The sequence below is a fragment of the Eptatretus burgeri genome, chromosome 15 (genome assembly GCF_056783735.1).
Source record: "Eptatretus burgeri isolate ZD-2024b chromosome 15, Ebu_testis_v1, whole genome shotgun sequence".
NCBI classification, from domain to species: Eukaryota; Metazoa; Chordata; class Myxini; order Myxiniformes; family Myxinidae; genus Eptatretus; species Eptatretus burgeri.
This window is the reverse complement of record NC_140975.1, coordinates 30946864-30961967: the sequence shown is the minus strand read 5'-3', so window position 1 is coordinate 30961967 and position 15104 is coordinate 30946864. Positions and strand designations below refer to the sequence as shown.

The window sequence follows — 15104 nt, the reverse complement described above, 5'->3', positions numbered from 1 at the left end:
TGTTTCCAATTCACCTCCCTCATTATCTGGAATATGTATGACCTTTTTCATTCAATGGCGGGGGATTCCCCATCTCTGATGGTATATTTTATTTAACCGATCTGATTTGTTGACCCTTTGTGACTGGCTGTCCACTGACATGCAGAATGGAGGCAGTGTGCGCATAGCAGCTGAACGACTGGTGCGGATACTCAAGATTGCTGGGGGCTTGATCCCTGGACTCTCATCAACTCAACTGGTTTGCCTCTGCAGTCCTGCGCTTCCTGTGACGGAGAGGTTGATGCCTTTCTCTGAGACTGCAGAAGAAGGTTCCATGAACGAACAATCAAAGCTTTTGTTTTAACCATCTGATCATTGGGAATATCTTTCTCCACATCGTGGGTGCATATGTGTGTGCATGCTATATCGAAGTTCCCATGATGTGTGTCACCTGTAATTGAAGAGAACAACCACTCGTTTATCTCCAGCTGTGACTCGGACTTTAAAATTCATGACCCCCCCCCCCTCCAACTCCCTTTTGCCCTTCCAGCCAAAAATAGCTGCATAAAGCTACACAAGATAAGTCCTCTGCTGCTTCATACCCTACATTGGTTCTTCCATGGCTGCAGAAATTCATAAGTAGCAGTTGCATAAGAATCAACTTGGCATGCCCATCCGCCACTGGACCGATTTCTTCACTTATTGTCGAGTCGCCAGTGACACCACAGACAGAAATGTGTAACACCGGTGTCGTTTTGATATTTATATGTTGTTTGTTGTTGGCATGGCACGTGTTGCATGTTTGGGATTCTCAGTTGGTGTGTGTTTACTCTCACTGACGATAGCTGATTTGGGTTGGGGGGGGGGGTGAGGTGTGACATTGGAATACTCATGCCTGTGCTCCATGTTTATGCCTGCTACTGTGGAGGATATCTAGTTAAGTTTGAAATGACAAAGGACCTACCTTTGGTTAATGTTATTAGTTGCTTTCTGCAGCCTTCTGTGATTAGAAGGGACGAGTTGTGATCCAATTATTTACATGTAAACGCATGCCCGTGTAAAGCACAGGTTCCTCTTTATAAACCGCGATCTCAGGCTGAGAAGATTAGAATGTTTCCAGTGTATCTCAAATCAGCATTTCCAACAGGTCCAAATGGTGCAAGTGTATTGTTCTTCCAAACTAGCATCTCTGTCTGCTGTCTTCAGTTAGTCACCCCCCCCCCCCCAACTCTAGATTAAGGATAGTAAATGTGACGCGCCCACTTTCTCTGATCCCCTGGCCGAGGAAACTTAAGACTAAGTACAGGACATGTTTGGCATATGCCTGCCATGCCCATGCTACCTGATTTGTTGACCCTTTGTGACTGGCTGTCCACTGGCAAATTAAAGGTAGTGTTAATTATACCAGCTCACCACATTCATGATTCTTTGGCCAGGGTGCTGGCACACAATAGCTTACCATGTTCAAAATATTCTGTGGAATCATTGATGTCTGCACATCTAAATGCAGATGAGACAGCCGGCTTAAAATCCCCATCAAAAGGAGATTGTAGGTTGAGATACAGCATCCTCCTTTGGCATCACATGAGAACGTCAGTTTTTGTCTTTTTTCTTTTTTTTTTTGTCGAGTCCAACTGGAAAAGGCATGCATACTGCATAGTTCAATCACTGCTGATATTGTGCCATTCCTCAACTCCACCCAATTCACAAACCACAAGGACGCCTTCCATCTTGGTTATTTGGTGGTGGTGGTGGTGGTGGTAGTGGTAGTGGTAGTGGTAGTTTCGTAGTGATTAAATGGAGAGACCTTGAACCTCAACTTCAGAGTTCAAGGTGGCATCTTTTCAATTTATCTCGTGTATTTTCTGATTATTTTTCTGCTTTGCCATCCGGCCCTGCTGGCTAAGCTCTCTGCTTGTGAGCTGCAAGGTCCCCTTCACACATGGCTTGCTGGCTGGGTTTCCACCGTGCATGCAAGCCCAATGCAGATCACCCTATCGACACGGTTGTCTTTGTTCTGCTCTCAGCAAATGATCCTTTTTGTTTTTTTCCTGTCACATCTATCCTGTATGCATTTTGTGTCAATGTAAAGTGAAATGTAGAATATTGTATATATTTTATGGACTTGGAAAGGGACGTAGGCAATCTAACAGCAGGAAATACGAGTTGATTTTAAACGCCATAATAACACTATTGGGCTTCAAGGAGAATTGTGATGGGAGGGCGTCAGTATGGAGGGAGAGAAAAGAGGGCTTGCGAAGGATGATGCTCATGATACTTGTGATATGAAAAGTGACATTTTTCATTTGTTTCTGTATGATACGGTCCCTTTTATTCCCTTGATACCTTTTCATTGGTATCATAGTTTTAGATCCACATCTGTGTGCACCTCATTTTTGTGGGTTTTTATGATTACCTTCAGCTGGCACACGGAATAAAGAAGCTATATTGACCAAAATCATGTCGATCAAGAGTAGAAAGATACAAGATCACAACCGAGTTGAGGTTTCGTCAATTTTTTTTTAAACAGTCTCAAAATTCAACATTTCAACCACAGTGTGTCCTTCGTCGGGGAGCAACACGTGCCATGTGTGCAGTACTCACAATTTGGGGACCAGCTGGTCTTTGGTTTGAAATGTGTACTTGTGATGCAATTCGGGTGCGCCCATTTTGTGTTAGTCCCTGACCGAGGTCACTCTGTGGCTACAATGTTGGGATTTCTGGGCCTTTTGTATTTTTTGTGACAAAACCTCATCTGTGCGTTTTCTTTTCTGTTATGCATTTTTCTCTATTTTGGATATTGAGTCTCTAAAGACCATACTCCGCCATTGGGGATGGGAGCAAATCGATGTTGTTATATTTACAACTGCCACATTTACTTCATCTCTTCTTTTTTCATTAAATACATTCTCAAGCTCCATGAGACGTGTCATTTCTCATCACCCCCTTTTGGTGGTTTGTCTTTATGGTGTGTAAGCTGTGTTGGAAAATGAAATGCATGTCTCTGTTTACCCTGACCTGATCCTGGCTTCATGTGGTCCTGTACGTGTTAACTTGTGTAATTTTGAATAAAGTGTATTAACATTAGCACCATCTTCTCTGCCATCCTGTTGACTTGTTTTCCTCCCCCTTAAATCCCTGCCTGTGTGAAGCATTTACTCTGTTTTGCTGTCTCTTGCCTCAACCTTGTCATGGCAGAACATTGCATAAGTAGGAAGATGATCTTTTGCCATCTGGTTAATCGTCCTATAATTTAACCGTATGTGCGTGTGTGTGCTGCATGCCTCTCCATTACCCCCGAATCCCTTTTCCTCAGAGGCTATTTTTGTGGATTCATGTATAATCCTCATAAAGTCGATCTTTATGAGTATTTGAACCTGAAATAGTTTGGGGACCTAATATTTTTGTAACATGACCATATTAAATATTACTACTTTGTCCCTGTATAAATGAGGAAGGAGCAGTGGGCGTGAGGGGGTGGGAGGACTTGTGCTAAGATTGGACTGCAAGCTATAAGTAGTGTATATTATTTTGTTGAATTACATCTGCAACCGAAGGTGGACGGAGGTTGTGTTTTCACCCCTGGATGGCTGTTTGTATGAGAGCAGACGATTTGTCTGAAATGTGAATCCTATCCAGGGTTCTCCTGATGACTTCATCTTTTTGTTTTGCTTGTTTTGGTTCCTTCTGATGACTCCAATGCAGGAGTTTACCTATTTGGTCTTGCATTTGATTTGAATTGAATTTTTTCAAATCCCATTCTGAATTCAATTTCATAATAAATTGGACTAATTTGACTGCGCGCAGTTGATGGGTATGCCTCCGCTCTCCCGCACAAACACTTGCGTATTGACATATTTGACCCTTGACCTTTATCATATCTGGCCCAAAATCTAATCAGTTAATTGCCCTGTCTAACTTTACTTTTGTACCAACTTTGATGAAATTCTGTCCAATATTTCTTGAGTTTGGGCATAAACAGTAAAATTTCAGTTTGACCTTCACCTTTGACCCTTGACCTTTATAAATTGCATCTGGCCCAAAATCTAATCACTTAATTTCCCTGTCTTACTTTACCTTTTTACCAAGTTTGATTAAATTCTACAATTTGCTTCTTGAGTTATCGCGTAAACGAAAATCCGGACGGACAACCCAGAAACGTAATGCCTCCGGCACCCTTGGTGCGGAGGCATAATAAAAACGTCATGGGTCAGGGTCAGGTGTCCGATCAATGTGGGACGTCTTGGTACCCAGTCATCACTACCAGCAGTTGCAAAGTGGCAGTTCTAGTTATGTCTCCTATTAATTACATAATACACCAGTACACAAACGCCACACAAAACCAGTCCTGGCATGGGTCTGCAATCTCTGATTGCTCGTTTTGTTGTTGGCTAGGACCTTCCTTCCATCCATCTTTCCATCCTTCCTTCAAAAATGAAGAAGAAGAACCTTTCCCACCTGCTTTGTTTAATGCTACAGGGTTTTAAAGGGTAATTCTCATAGGTTGTTCTGAAGGTTTTGAGAGGGTTCTGTAGGGTAATTCTAATGTTTTATTTGTTTCTCGGCTTTGCCTGTTTCATATAAAAAAAATGCAAAAACTGAACCGCTTCCTCCGGACACGGGTGCGCTTTTAAAAAAAAGTTTTTAAAATTTTTTATTTTCCTTTTGAAAATATGAAAATACTTTCGAGGAATGACAGGTTTTTTTTAAAGTGCAACAGTTTATTTAAATCTTCAGGGTGCCCCACAGAAAACCAGGAAATTTGGTACAGTTTATTTAGAAACAAAACAAAAGCAAACTTAGATGTAGTGTAAAACAAAGATACACTTTATTTTCAAACAAAACAAAAGCAAACTTAGATGTAGTGTAAAACAAAGATACACTTTATTTATATGTTAGTTTATTGATATGGTAAAATAAGGCAAAATAAATTTCAAATTTCCTGGTTTTCTGTGGGGCACACCGTATAAACTCCAACAAACAACTTTCAACTGAGTGCAGAGTTTGCAGACATATATATATATATATATATATATATATATATATATATATATATATATATATATATATATATATATATATATATATATGTATATATATATATATATATATATCTATATATATATATATATATCACACATGATATATTAATTTAAAAGTGGTGACCCATCAATCTTTGCTCTCACATGTACATGAAACAAAGATGAACTTACATATATCATTGAATGTACAAATCTATTAAAAATATAAAATAAAGCAACAAACAACAAGACATTCAACATATTTCAGGATCGTCCTTTGAATGAATAATAATGTATAATCTCTTTTAACAATCGCGGTCTCTAACATTCCAGTTCCCGATTTCTGCCTCAGTGCGTAATGAGTTCATATGATATACGTCAGTGTGGGCCATAAGAGGTCAAAGGTTCATGACTCGGAGTATGTTAACCAATCCAAGGCAAAATGGGGATTTCTGGAGTTCCAAATCCCATGTGAAGACTGAGCACGTCCTGGAAGACAAGTTGGGAGGAGAAAGAGGAAGAATCCATTGGAATATTTATGAGTGAATGCTCACGTCGTTCAAAAGTGACCACACAGCCACTCATTTATCAATTGCGGTCTCCACCGGATAAGCACATGTTAGATCAAATGCTTCACCTGATGCTTGTATCTATAATTGTATACCTTGTACTACCTCTATTATATATCTACTTATTCTACCTCTACTTTAATGACCACAATTATTCCCACCACCTTGTGCCCCCCCCACCCCCCAAGTCTTTCGTGAACTAGTTGACCAGGCCCGATGTTCAACTGAATGTGACTTGCATAGGAATTTGTTCAGGGTGCCGGCGATAACTCGCCTCCTCTTCATGAAAGATCTTGGGATATTTAACGTCCACCAACGACGAGTGGTGGCAGCCAGGTCCTCCAGCTTGGCGTCCTTCCGATAAACGTAGTGCCCTGCATGTGAAACACCAGGGTGATGGCTTGCAGTTGTCGCGATTCAAAACCAGGATCCAAGGCTCACGCACATCTCCAAGCTATCGTGCCAGTCACATCGCCTTAAAAGTGTGTACCTCTGGTTAATCGGGGTTCTCACACATGTCATCTCTTGCACACAGCCTGTGGCTATTAAGATGCCATTCATTGGTGAGATCGAGCCCTATTTGCCCAACCGGTATTGCAACATTTAATTTACCAGGCACAATGTATTTGTAATCGGTTTGGTACGTGAGTCTTGTCTCTCAGACACCCTTTGTCGCTCAAGAAGATTGTATTGACACTTGCAGGTGAGTTTGGCATTACCCAAGGATGAAACCATTTCATTTTGGTCTGTTTCTGGTCTAAATGAAAAGATCAACAGCTTGTCAAAATTTTGTGGATGTAATTTTAAAGGCGAGGAGTTAACTTGGTTACTCAAAACCAGCAGAACATTTGTGACAAAACCTAACGGTGGTTGAGTCTACCTGAAAAGAAAAAGTGGGTTAAATTCTGGTGTACATCGCTCAAGGTCACATTCAACACCAGCATGAGAGGTAGGAGGATGAGGGGGTCTTTGTGATGTAATGAGCACCTCTTGTTTAAAATGATAATGTGAAGTTCAGACTCCAAACTGGGTAACAACATCTTGAAGAAAATTGCATTCCAGAGTCCACTGCGTGCTGAAACATTCATGGTTTGATTACGCTTGCATGGTAGGCGGTTAAAAACCTTTATTTAATACATTGAGCAAAGTTATTTTGATGTTAAATTACAGGATGCCATAAAAAAAAATATGGAGCTAAGTTACCGCTGCAATGATGATCCTTTCATTCGAAGTCACATTTGCATGTCACATGAGCTGTTGATCTTTATGTCCCTGATTTATTTTTCCACGCCGGGTTCCCACCTTTTTACCTGGACACACAGGTAAGCCGTCAGAACGGTGTGGCGGCCTCGTGCTCGAACCCCGCATTCTGCTCTCCAGAGAACATTCCCATTCCGAGAGAGTTTCCATCATGGACGCCAATGTGGCCACACCAAGGCAAGATCCGTGCCTTAGGGTGGGACCTCAGCTCCGGATGCCAGAAATTTGTTCCTAAGTTTTCGACATTTGAATTGGAGAAGTTTTGTTTGCTCTCGTATTGGGAATCGCTTTCCTCGATATTCCCCATGTACCAAAAGAGCCACCATATAAGGCTGAACACCATGATGATGGCACCGGTGTAGATGAGAAAGTCAGAGAATTTTGAGTTCATCAATACAAGACCCGCCAGAACAATGGCCATGCCGATCACACTGAAAATGATGGCCAGCCAGAAGACAACTGCGCAGCGACCCAGGGAATCGTTACAGGAACAACCTTGCATGCACGGCATCGTGATCTGTATGCGGGTTAAACAACCCGTGCCACTCGGAAGATGCAGGTACCACAAGGGTGTCATTGAGACAGGGCGTTCACCGGGGGCCGCCCATAATCGTGTCCACATAACAAACAAGTTGTGACATCATCTGATTCTATCTCTCTCGTGTGTGTGTGTGTGTGTGTGTGTGTGTGTGTGTGTGTGTGTGTGTGTGTGTGTGTGTGTGTGTGTGTGTGTGTGTGTGTGTGTGTGTGTGTGTGTGTGTCCCCCTCCATCACTCCTTTCCCAAACTGCATCACGTGCGTTTATGGAGGCAACACTTCCATCCTTCTGCCTAACTGCCAACTGTGGTTGATGTACGTGTGTCCCTCCATCACTCCTTTCCCAAACTGCATCACGTGCGTTTATGGAGGCGACACTTCCATCCTTCTCCCTAACTGCCAACTGTGGTTGGTGTGTGTGTGTGTGTGTGTATATATATCCATCCATTGGGACCATACTCTATGCAGAGTGTTGGTGCTGCCTTAGCAATCTCCTTGGCTATTGGACACAATCCTGGATGGGTCGCCACTCTGGCACAGTATACCAGCATGCTGGCACTCATTTTGCCGACCTCGGAATGATGACAGGCTGAGTTAAGAACATTCCCATTCCGAGAGTTTCCATCATGGACGCTTTAATTCAACAGAAAAGTTGGATTTGAACTCAGGACCCAAGGATCCCAAGTCCGCCACCTTAACCATTAAGCCAATACCAGACATGGTGTGTATATGTATGTTTTTCATATACATATATAAAAATAAAATATTAACCTTTTTACAGCCATTTTTCCCTGCTGAGCAGGGCTTAGCTTTTTGCGGGCTTCATGCAATCATGGTTCCCTTCTTGAGGCAATGTTTTATGGCCGGATGCCCTTCCTGACACCGACCTTGGTCATCTCTGACGACACATATGGATATGGTACACCTATTCTAACCGGGGGCATACATCGGGACCATTTCGCCGACCTCGGAATGTTGACATATTGAGTCAACCCCAGGGTGTTAATTCAGTGGAAGAGGGGATTGAACTCAGGACCCTAGGATCCCAAGCCAGCCACCCGAACCACTAAGCCAACACCGTGTGTGTGTGTGTGTGTGTGTGTGTGTGTGTGTGTGTGTGTGTGTGTGTGTGTGTGTGTGTTACATACAACCGGGAGCGTGCGTAGTAAAAGGCTTGACGAGGGTGCACGAGTTAGTTCGGGGAAATGAGTTAGGTGATGCTGTGTCGGTGAGTGGAAATGTGTTTGTGTGATAAATGAATTATGAGTGCGAGGACAGGGCAATAGTCGGTACGAGTGAGTAATATAATGCGTGGTGTGAAGGATTGAATGGGGGAGTGGATCCCACTGAAGGAAACCTGGGGGTGAGTTTAAAGTTAGGTTGAGGGATTAGGTAAATTTACACATGGATGTCGTTATGCGGTTGATGCTGATTGTGGAAAGTTTTTTTTTTTTTTTTTTTTTTTATTTTTTTTTTTTAACTTTTTTTGTGTAGGGTGCAAGAGATAATTGACCGGCTGAGGGTGTAGTGTTCAGATGAAGCAGGCACCCCAGGTGCTGGGGGCTCGTCGGCCAGGTGAGGTCGTAGTTAGGTCCAGGGGAGCATTAGTGTATTCATGGACACAGGTACCCGAGGAGAGGGGCCTGGCATGCCAGTGTAGTGTTCAATGGGCCTGGGTGCCCGAGCAGAGGGACCCAGGGCGCCAACATGCCAAGTGGGCATTGAGGGGGGAGTGCCAGTGAGGGCATCCCCCATATTAGGGTGAGGAGCAGGCAAGCTCTGAGGCAGCTCCAGTGACCCGGGGGTGCTCATTGTGAGTATGCAGGTGGGCAGATCTGCTAGTGGAGCCACACTACCCAGCCACGAAATTGTGTGATGGCAGAGAAAGAAAATTTGGTGGGCAAAGCCCAAAATTGTGAGAGCACCAACATGTAGGCGATGGGAATTTGGGTTTTTAGAACCCCATAGTTTAACAAAGGCCTTTTGGCAGGGTATTACCCTGGGGAAAGTTTAAAGGTGTAACAATATTCGTGTAGTTAGGATTGAGGAAGACCCCTTCGCACCATCCACTGTCGGGATGATCACCGGCTGCTGGACTTGCCCTCCTGTCGGACTCGAGAACGAGACTTGTCACGATGTAAGTGTAAGATTGCATGTAGTTCAGCTCTTCCTTTCCATGGGAGATTGGGTACGAATTTGGCAATGGGGATAGTGGGATATAGGAGACGAGACGTAGCGACGAATTGTAAAAAGAGGGGGGCGAGGGTAGTGTATATGGGAAAGATGGGCGCGGACGAGTAGGGCCAACCTCGAGCTCTCTCTCCCGGCACCACCACTACTGCCCCAGGTATGTGCACACCAGGGACCGGCTGACCATGTTGGTCGGACCTGGTGTTTGGCATTACCTGGATTAGCTTTTTTTTTCTTTTCGTGCTATTTGCTGTTTCGCTTTGTCTCACCACTGCCCCAGGACCATCAAAACTGTTCTACATAAAGGCATCGCTCGCCTTGCTGGATCACCTGTTCTGCATCAAGGCATCGCTCACCTTGCTGGATCACCTGTTCTGCATCAAGGCATCGCTCACCTTGCTGGATCACCTGTTCTGCATCAAGGCATCGCTCGCTTTGCTGGATCACCTGTTCTATCTCAAATTCACACAGCACGGGAATCGCACAGCCTTTGTCATGTCAAGATGCGAACAAAGTGAGATCCTCCCTCGACTACTCATTCAACCCTCGCTCCACACTCGTGCGTTCCTTTCTCGCTATCAACGAAACCAACAAAGCCACCAACCTCTTGGCTTCTCGCTCCCTGACGTCACGCCCATCAATCACCAGCCTCAGGTGCGTGACCTCACCTGCCGTCACCCTTGGAGGTAGGGCTTCTTCCTACTTGGTCATGCAGCTCGGTTGCAATGGCCGTTGCTGTTACAAAAACGTAATTCTATCATTGCTGGTTGTAATACAAAAACATAGGGAAAAGTCATGGGGGCAATTACATACTGGGGGAATTATCCTTAATCCCCATCTAATGAACACCGCACCACCCCCGGTGTGGTGACAAGTAACACTTCAGCTCCCAGTTTCCCGACTTATTTTACATCGAGATGACTCCTGCACGTCCACAGGCCAAGCAACTCAAAACGATCCTATCTTTTGAACAAAATTCTTCTATCTACCACCACAAACATAACAATATTTAGTACCACCAATGCTACAATGATACCCTTTGTTTTATATGATAAAGAAACTCAAAGTTTTCTTTATTTTCAGGTCTGGTCGTTTAATGTAAAAGAAAATGGCGACTCCACAGGAGAAAGATCGGTGCGTCGAATGGTTCATCGAGACAGGATCTGACACATTTCAGTGTAATTTCCGTACAAGGTATGGAAGGAATCTGCTATTGCGGACTAGTATCAGAGTGGTACAGGAGGTTTAAGGAGACTGCAAGTTGTGGGAAACACAAAAGTACCGGTTGACCAAGCACAAGTGCAGCACACTTTGAACGAGTTCGTGAATCATTTCAACAAGGTCCCAAAAAACATCAATGTGACATGCATTCAAAGAACTGGGACTACCATCTACCACTGCACACAGGATTTTGAATGAAAGACTGAAACTTTATGCTTATAAGGTGCAGATTCTGCAGGAACTCAAACCAAGTGATGGACCCAAACACAAGGCATTTGCCTTGGAAATGCTCAGTCACTTGAAGGATGGCAAAGATTACCTGAAAAAGATCACGTTCACAGACGTAGCTTGCCTTAATGTATCAGGGAAGATCAACCGGTAGAATGTGAGGATCTGGGGCTCTGAAAACCCCCACCTGGTCATTGAAGACATACGCGACTGTCCAAAGGTCAATGTGTGGTGTGGCCTTCTCCATGACTGCTTGTTGGGTCCGTTTATCTTTGTGGAGGATACAGTGACCTCAACAATTTACATGAACATGTTGGAAGGATTCGCCTTCACACAGATTGAAGACCTGCAACCCAATATCATTTTTAAACAGGACGGCACTCCCTCTCATTGGGCCTTAGTCATTAGCCATCCTGAATTGAAAATTTACAGGTCACTGGATTGGCTGAGACGGACCAACCGGCTGGCCCCCATGATCACCAGACATAACCCCCCTTGATTGTTTCTTTCTGTGGGGCTTTATCAAAGATATAGTCTACAACACCAAGGAAGCAAACCTGCAGGATATTCGTTCTCGGATCACAGCTGCATGCACACTGGTGGACGCAAACATGCTAAGCCGAACACGGCAAGAACTCGAGTACCACTTTGATGTCCTACACGTGACAAACGGAGCTCACATTGAAGTGTATTGATATTGTGGACAAAACTTTATGAGTTTCTGTATCATATATATAAACCAAATGGTATCATTGGTTGTGAATACATTTAGAACCAGTGATACAAAGTTGTCTGGTTCTTTTTGGAACACGCTGTATATCAATAAATAAACAATGCAATGTGGTATGTCGGGAGTGGTGATGGGATTAAAGTACTGTGTATATATATATATATATATATATATATTAGGGGGTAAAAATATAAAAGTATGAATATTCATGCTCCCTTCGTGTGCCTTTGTTCCATTTGACAGTAGAAACATACACACCAAATATGAAGCAGATTGGAGGATGTTTAGGGGTTCCTGAAGTTGGCACAATATTGTTGAAATTTGCCAAACTAACTGACAACTTGCCGTCGAATATGCACAACGCAGTACACTTCACAATTAATATGGTTGTTTGATATTTTCAAAAACCACAGCAGTCATATAGGATGAAAGAATAGTTTTTCCAAGGAGACCGAGATGAGCTTTTTGACTGCAGTGCAAAATGCCCTCTCCATAATGGACATAATTGTGCCAACTTGAAGAACCCCTAAATATCATGGAATTTTGTTCATTTTTGACCTATAAGTTCTTATGGGGTATTGGAACAAAGGCAAAATCAGAGAGCAGCAAAAATCAAACTTTCATTTTTTTGGAACACCCTCATATGTATATGTATATATATTTATATATATACAGTGGGGAGAACAAGTATTTGATACACTGCCGGTTTTGCAGGTTTTCCCACTTACAAAGCACGTAGAGGTCTGTATTTTTTTTTATCATCGGTACACTTCAACTGTGAAAGACGGAATCTAAAACAAAAATCCTGAAAATCACAGTGTTTGATTTTTAAATAATTAATTTGCATTTTATTGCATGAAATAAGTATTTGATACATCAGAAAAACAGAACTTAATATTTGGTATAGAAACCTTTGTTTGCAATTACAGAGATCAGACGTTTCCTTTAGTTCTTAACCAGGTTTGCACAGACTGCAGCAGAGATTTTGGCCCACTCCTCCATACAGATCTTCTCCAGATCCTTCAGGTTTCGGGGCTGTCGCTGGGAAACACAGACTTTCAGCTCCCTCCAAAGATTTTCTATTGGGTTCAGGTCTGGAGACTGGCTCGGCCACTCCAGGACCTTGAGATGCTTCTTACGGAGCCACTCCTTAGTTGCCCTGGCTGTGTGTTTCGGGTCGTTGTCATGCTGGAAGACCCAGCCACACCCCATCTTCAATGCTCTTGTTGAGCGAAAGAGGTTGTTGGCCAAGATCTCGTGCTACATGTCCCTCAATACGGTGCAGTCGTCCTGTCCCCTTTGCAGAAAAGCATCCCCAAAGAATGATGTTTCCACCTCCATGCTTCACGGTTGGGCTGGTGTTCTTGGGGTTGTACTCGTCCTTCTTCTTCCTCCAAACACAGCGAGTGGGGTTTAAACCAAAAAGCTCCATTTTGGTCTCATCAGACCACATGACCCTCTCCCATTCCTCCTCTGGATCATCCAGATGGTCATTGGCAAACTTCAGATGGGCCTGGACATGCGCTGGCTTGAGCAGAGGGACCTTGTGTACGCTGCAAGATTTTAATCTATGACGGCGTAGTGTGTTACTTATGGTTTTCTTTGATACTGTGGTCCAAGCTCTCTTCAGGTCATTGACCAGGTCCTGCCGTGTAGTTCTGGGCTGATCCCTCACCTTTCTCATAATCATTGAGGCTCCACAAGGTGAGATCTTGCATGGAGCCCCAAACCGAGGGAGATTGACTGTTATCTTGAACTTCTTCCATTTTCGAATAATTGCGCCAACAGTTGTTGCCTTCTTACCAAGCTGCTTGCCTATTGATGGGGTGTGGCTGGGTCTTCCAGCATGACAACGACCCGAAACACACAGCCAGGGCAACTAAGGAGTGGCTCCGTAAGAAGCATCTCAAGGTCCTGGAGTGGCCGAGCCAGTCTCCAGACCTGAACCCAATAGAAAATCTTTGGAGGGAGCTGAAAGTCTGTCTTTCCCAGCGACAGCCCCGAAACCTGAAGGATCTGGAGAAGATCTGTATGGAGGAGTGGGCCAAAATCTCTGCTGCAGTCTGTGCAAACCTGGTTAAGAACTATAGGAAACGTCTGATCTCTGTAATTGCAAACAAAGGTTTCTGTACCAAATATTAAGTTCTGTTTTTCTGATGTATCAAATACTTATTTCATGCAATAAAATGCAAATTAATTATTTAAAAATCAAGCAATGTGATTTTCAGGATTTTTGTTTTAGATGCCGTCTTTCACAGTTGACGTGTACCGATGATAAAAATTACAGACCTCTACGTGCTTTGTAAGTGGGAAAACCTGCAAAATCGGCAGTGTATCAAATACTTGTTCTCCCCACTGTATATAAGTAGACTAGGCGTAAGTCGTCACCATCGGGACCGAGAAAAAAGTGACGACTTAGAAATGTGACGACTTACGCGTATGCGAACATTCTTGATGACTGTGGGGTGAAGGATGAAGTCGCGCGTGGCCTGGATACGTATGTATGAGAGCCGGCTATTGTACCAAAATGAAAACACAATCCTCGGGGCATTAGTGGGGGTTCATTGGTGAGTTGGAAAGTGATCAAGCAAAGATGGAATTCATGAATCAGTTTATCAAAAGTAAAGATAATGAACAACTGTAAGACAACAACTTCGCCTGCTTATCACCATGATGGGATTGACCAACGAACCCCAGAGACTTTTCTGGCAGCATCTGCCAGAAAAGCCCAGTCTCATCGGCAATGTACACGTCCCGAGGCTGATACCTTTCCAAGATGTCTTTCAATTTGCCATCCTTCCAGTCATGCACCACTGCCAAATCCACGCCGCCTGATTCGCCGCACTTCTTGACCTTGCCGATTCCCCACCTCACTTTGAATCTGTCTATCCAGTGCATTGGCAAGGTCTGGCATAATCATGCCCGAGGTCCGCAGCGAATTTACGTGCCTTCAGCAGCAACATTTCACCGTCCAACCGAATATTTGGCTGAGCCGACATTTGCCGAAACCAGATGATGAGCACGTCATCGACATCTTCAAAGGACACACATTTCACGCGTTTCACACTTACCACCGGCCTCGCGATCTTCTCCACTTGTCCAAATATCTTGCCCTTATTCTTCAAGATATCGTTCAATGTCTGCCGTTTGATGTCCAACTTCTCAGCTCTGCCTGTTTTCTTCATCAGTTGGTTTGCCTCGCAAAACTGGATAATGTCGTATTTTTCTTGGTAGGTTTGAGTTGAAAGCTTACGCTTAGTCGCCATCGTCCTGCCTGCAGTGCGATCAACGTGTGTACGCAGTTATAAATAGCCTATCGCTGGCGGTGTAAACCATTGAGCGAGCATCATGATTCCATGAAATCGGCCT

General features: G+C 43.7%; 2 protein-coding genes across 10 annotated transcripts in view; both read left to right on the top strand.

Moving 5' to 3' along the window:
• Positions 1–4877, top strand: part of CENPM (centromere protein M) — a 36501-nt gene extending 31624 nt beyond the window's left edge. The window contains exon 6 of the mRNA XM_085857199.1: positions 146–4877. Coding sequence (XP_085713325.1) covers positions 146–343 — 198 coding nt within the window. The 3' untranslated portion in view covers positions 344–4877. The remainder of the gene's footprint in view (positions 1–145) is intronic.
• A 1309-nt stretch (positions 4878–6186) lies between these two features.
• The window catches only part of LOC147011834 (uncharacterized), a 30973-nt gene continuing 22055 nt past the window's right edge, over positions 6187–15104 (top strand). The window contains exons 1-4 of one of the 9 annotated variants that reach the window (XM_085857202.1): positions 6192–6272; positions 6413–6518; positions 9837–10210; positions 10640–13613. In XM_085857202.1, coding sequence (XP_085713328.1) covers positions 6512–6518; positions 9837–10210; positions 10640–10723 — 465 coding nt within the window. In that variant the 5' untranslated portion in view covers positions 6192–6272; positions 6413–6511 and the 3' untranslated portion in view covers positions 10724–13613. Of the gene's footprint in view, positions 8730–9836; positions 13614–15104 lie in introns of those variants that run through there. The other 8 variants (XM_085857201.1, XM_085857203.1, XR_015051719.1 and 5 more) reach the window with 8 other exon arrangements.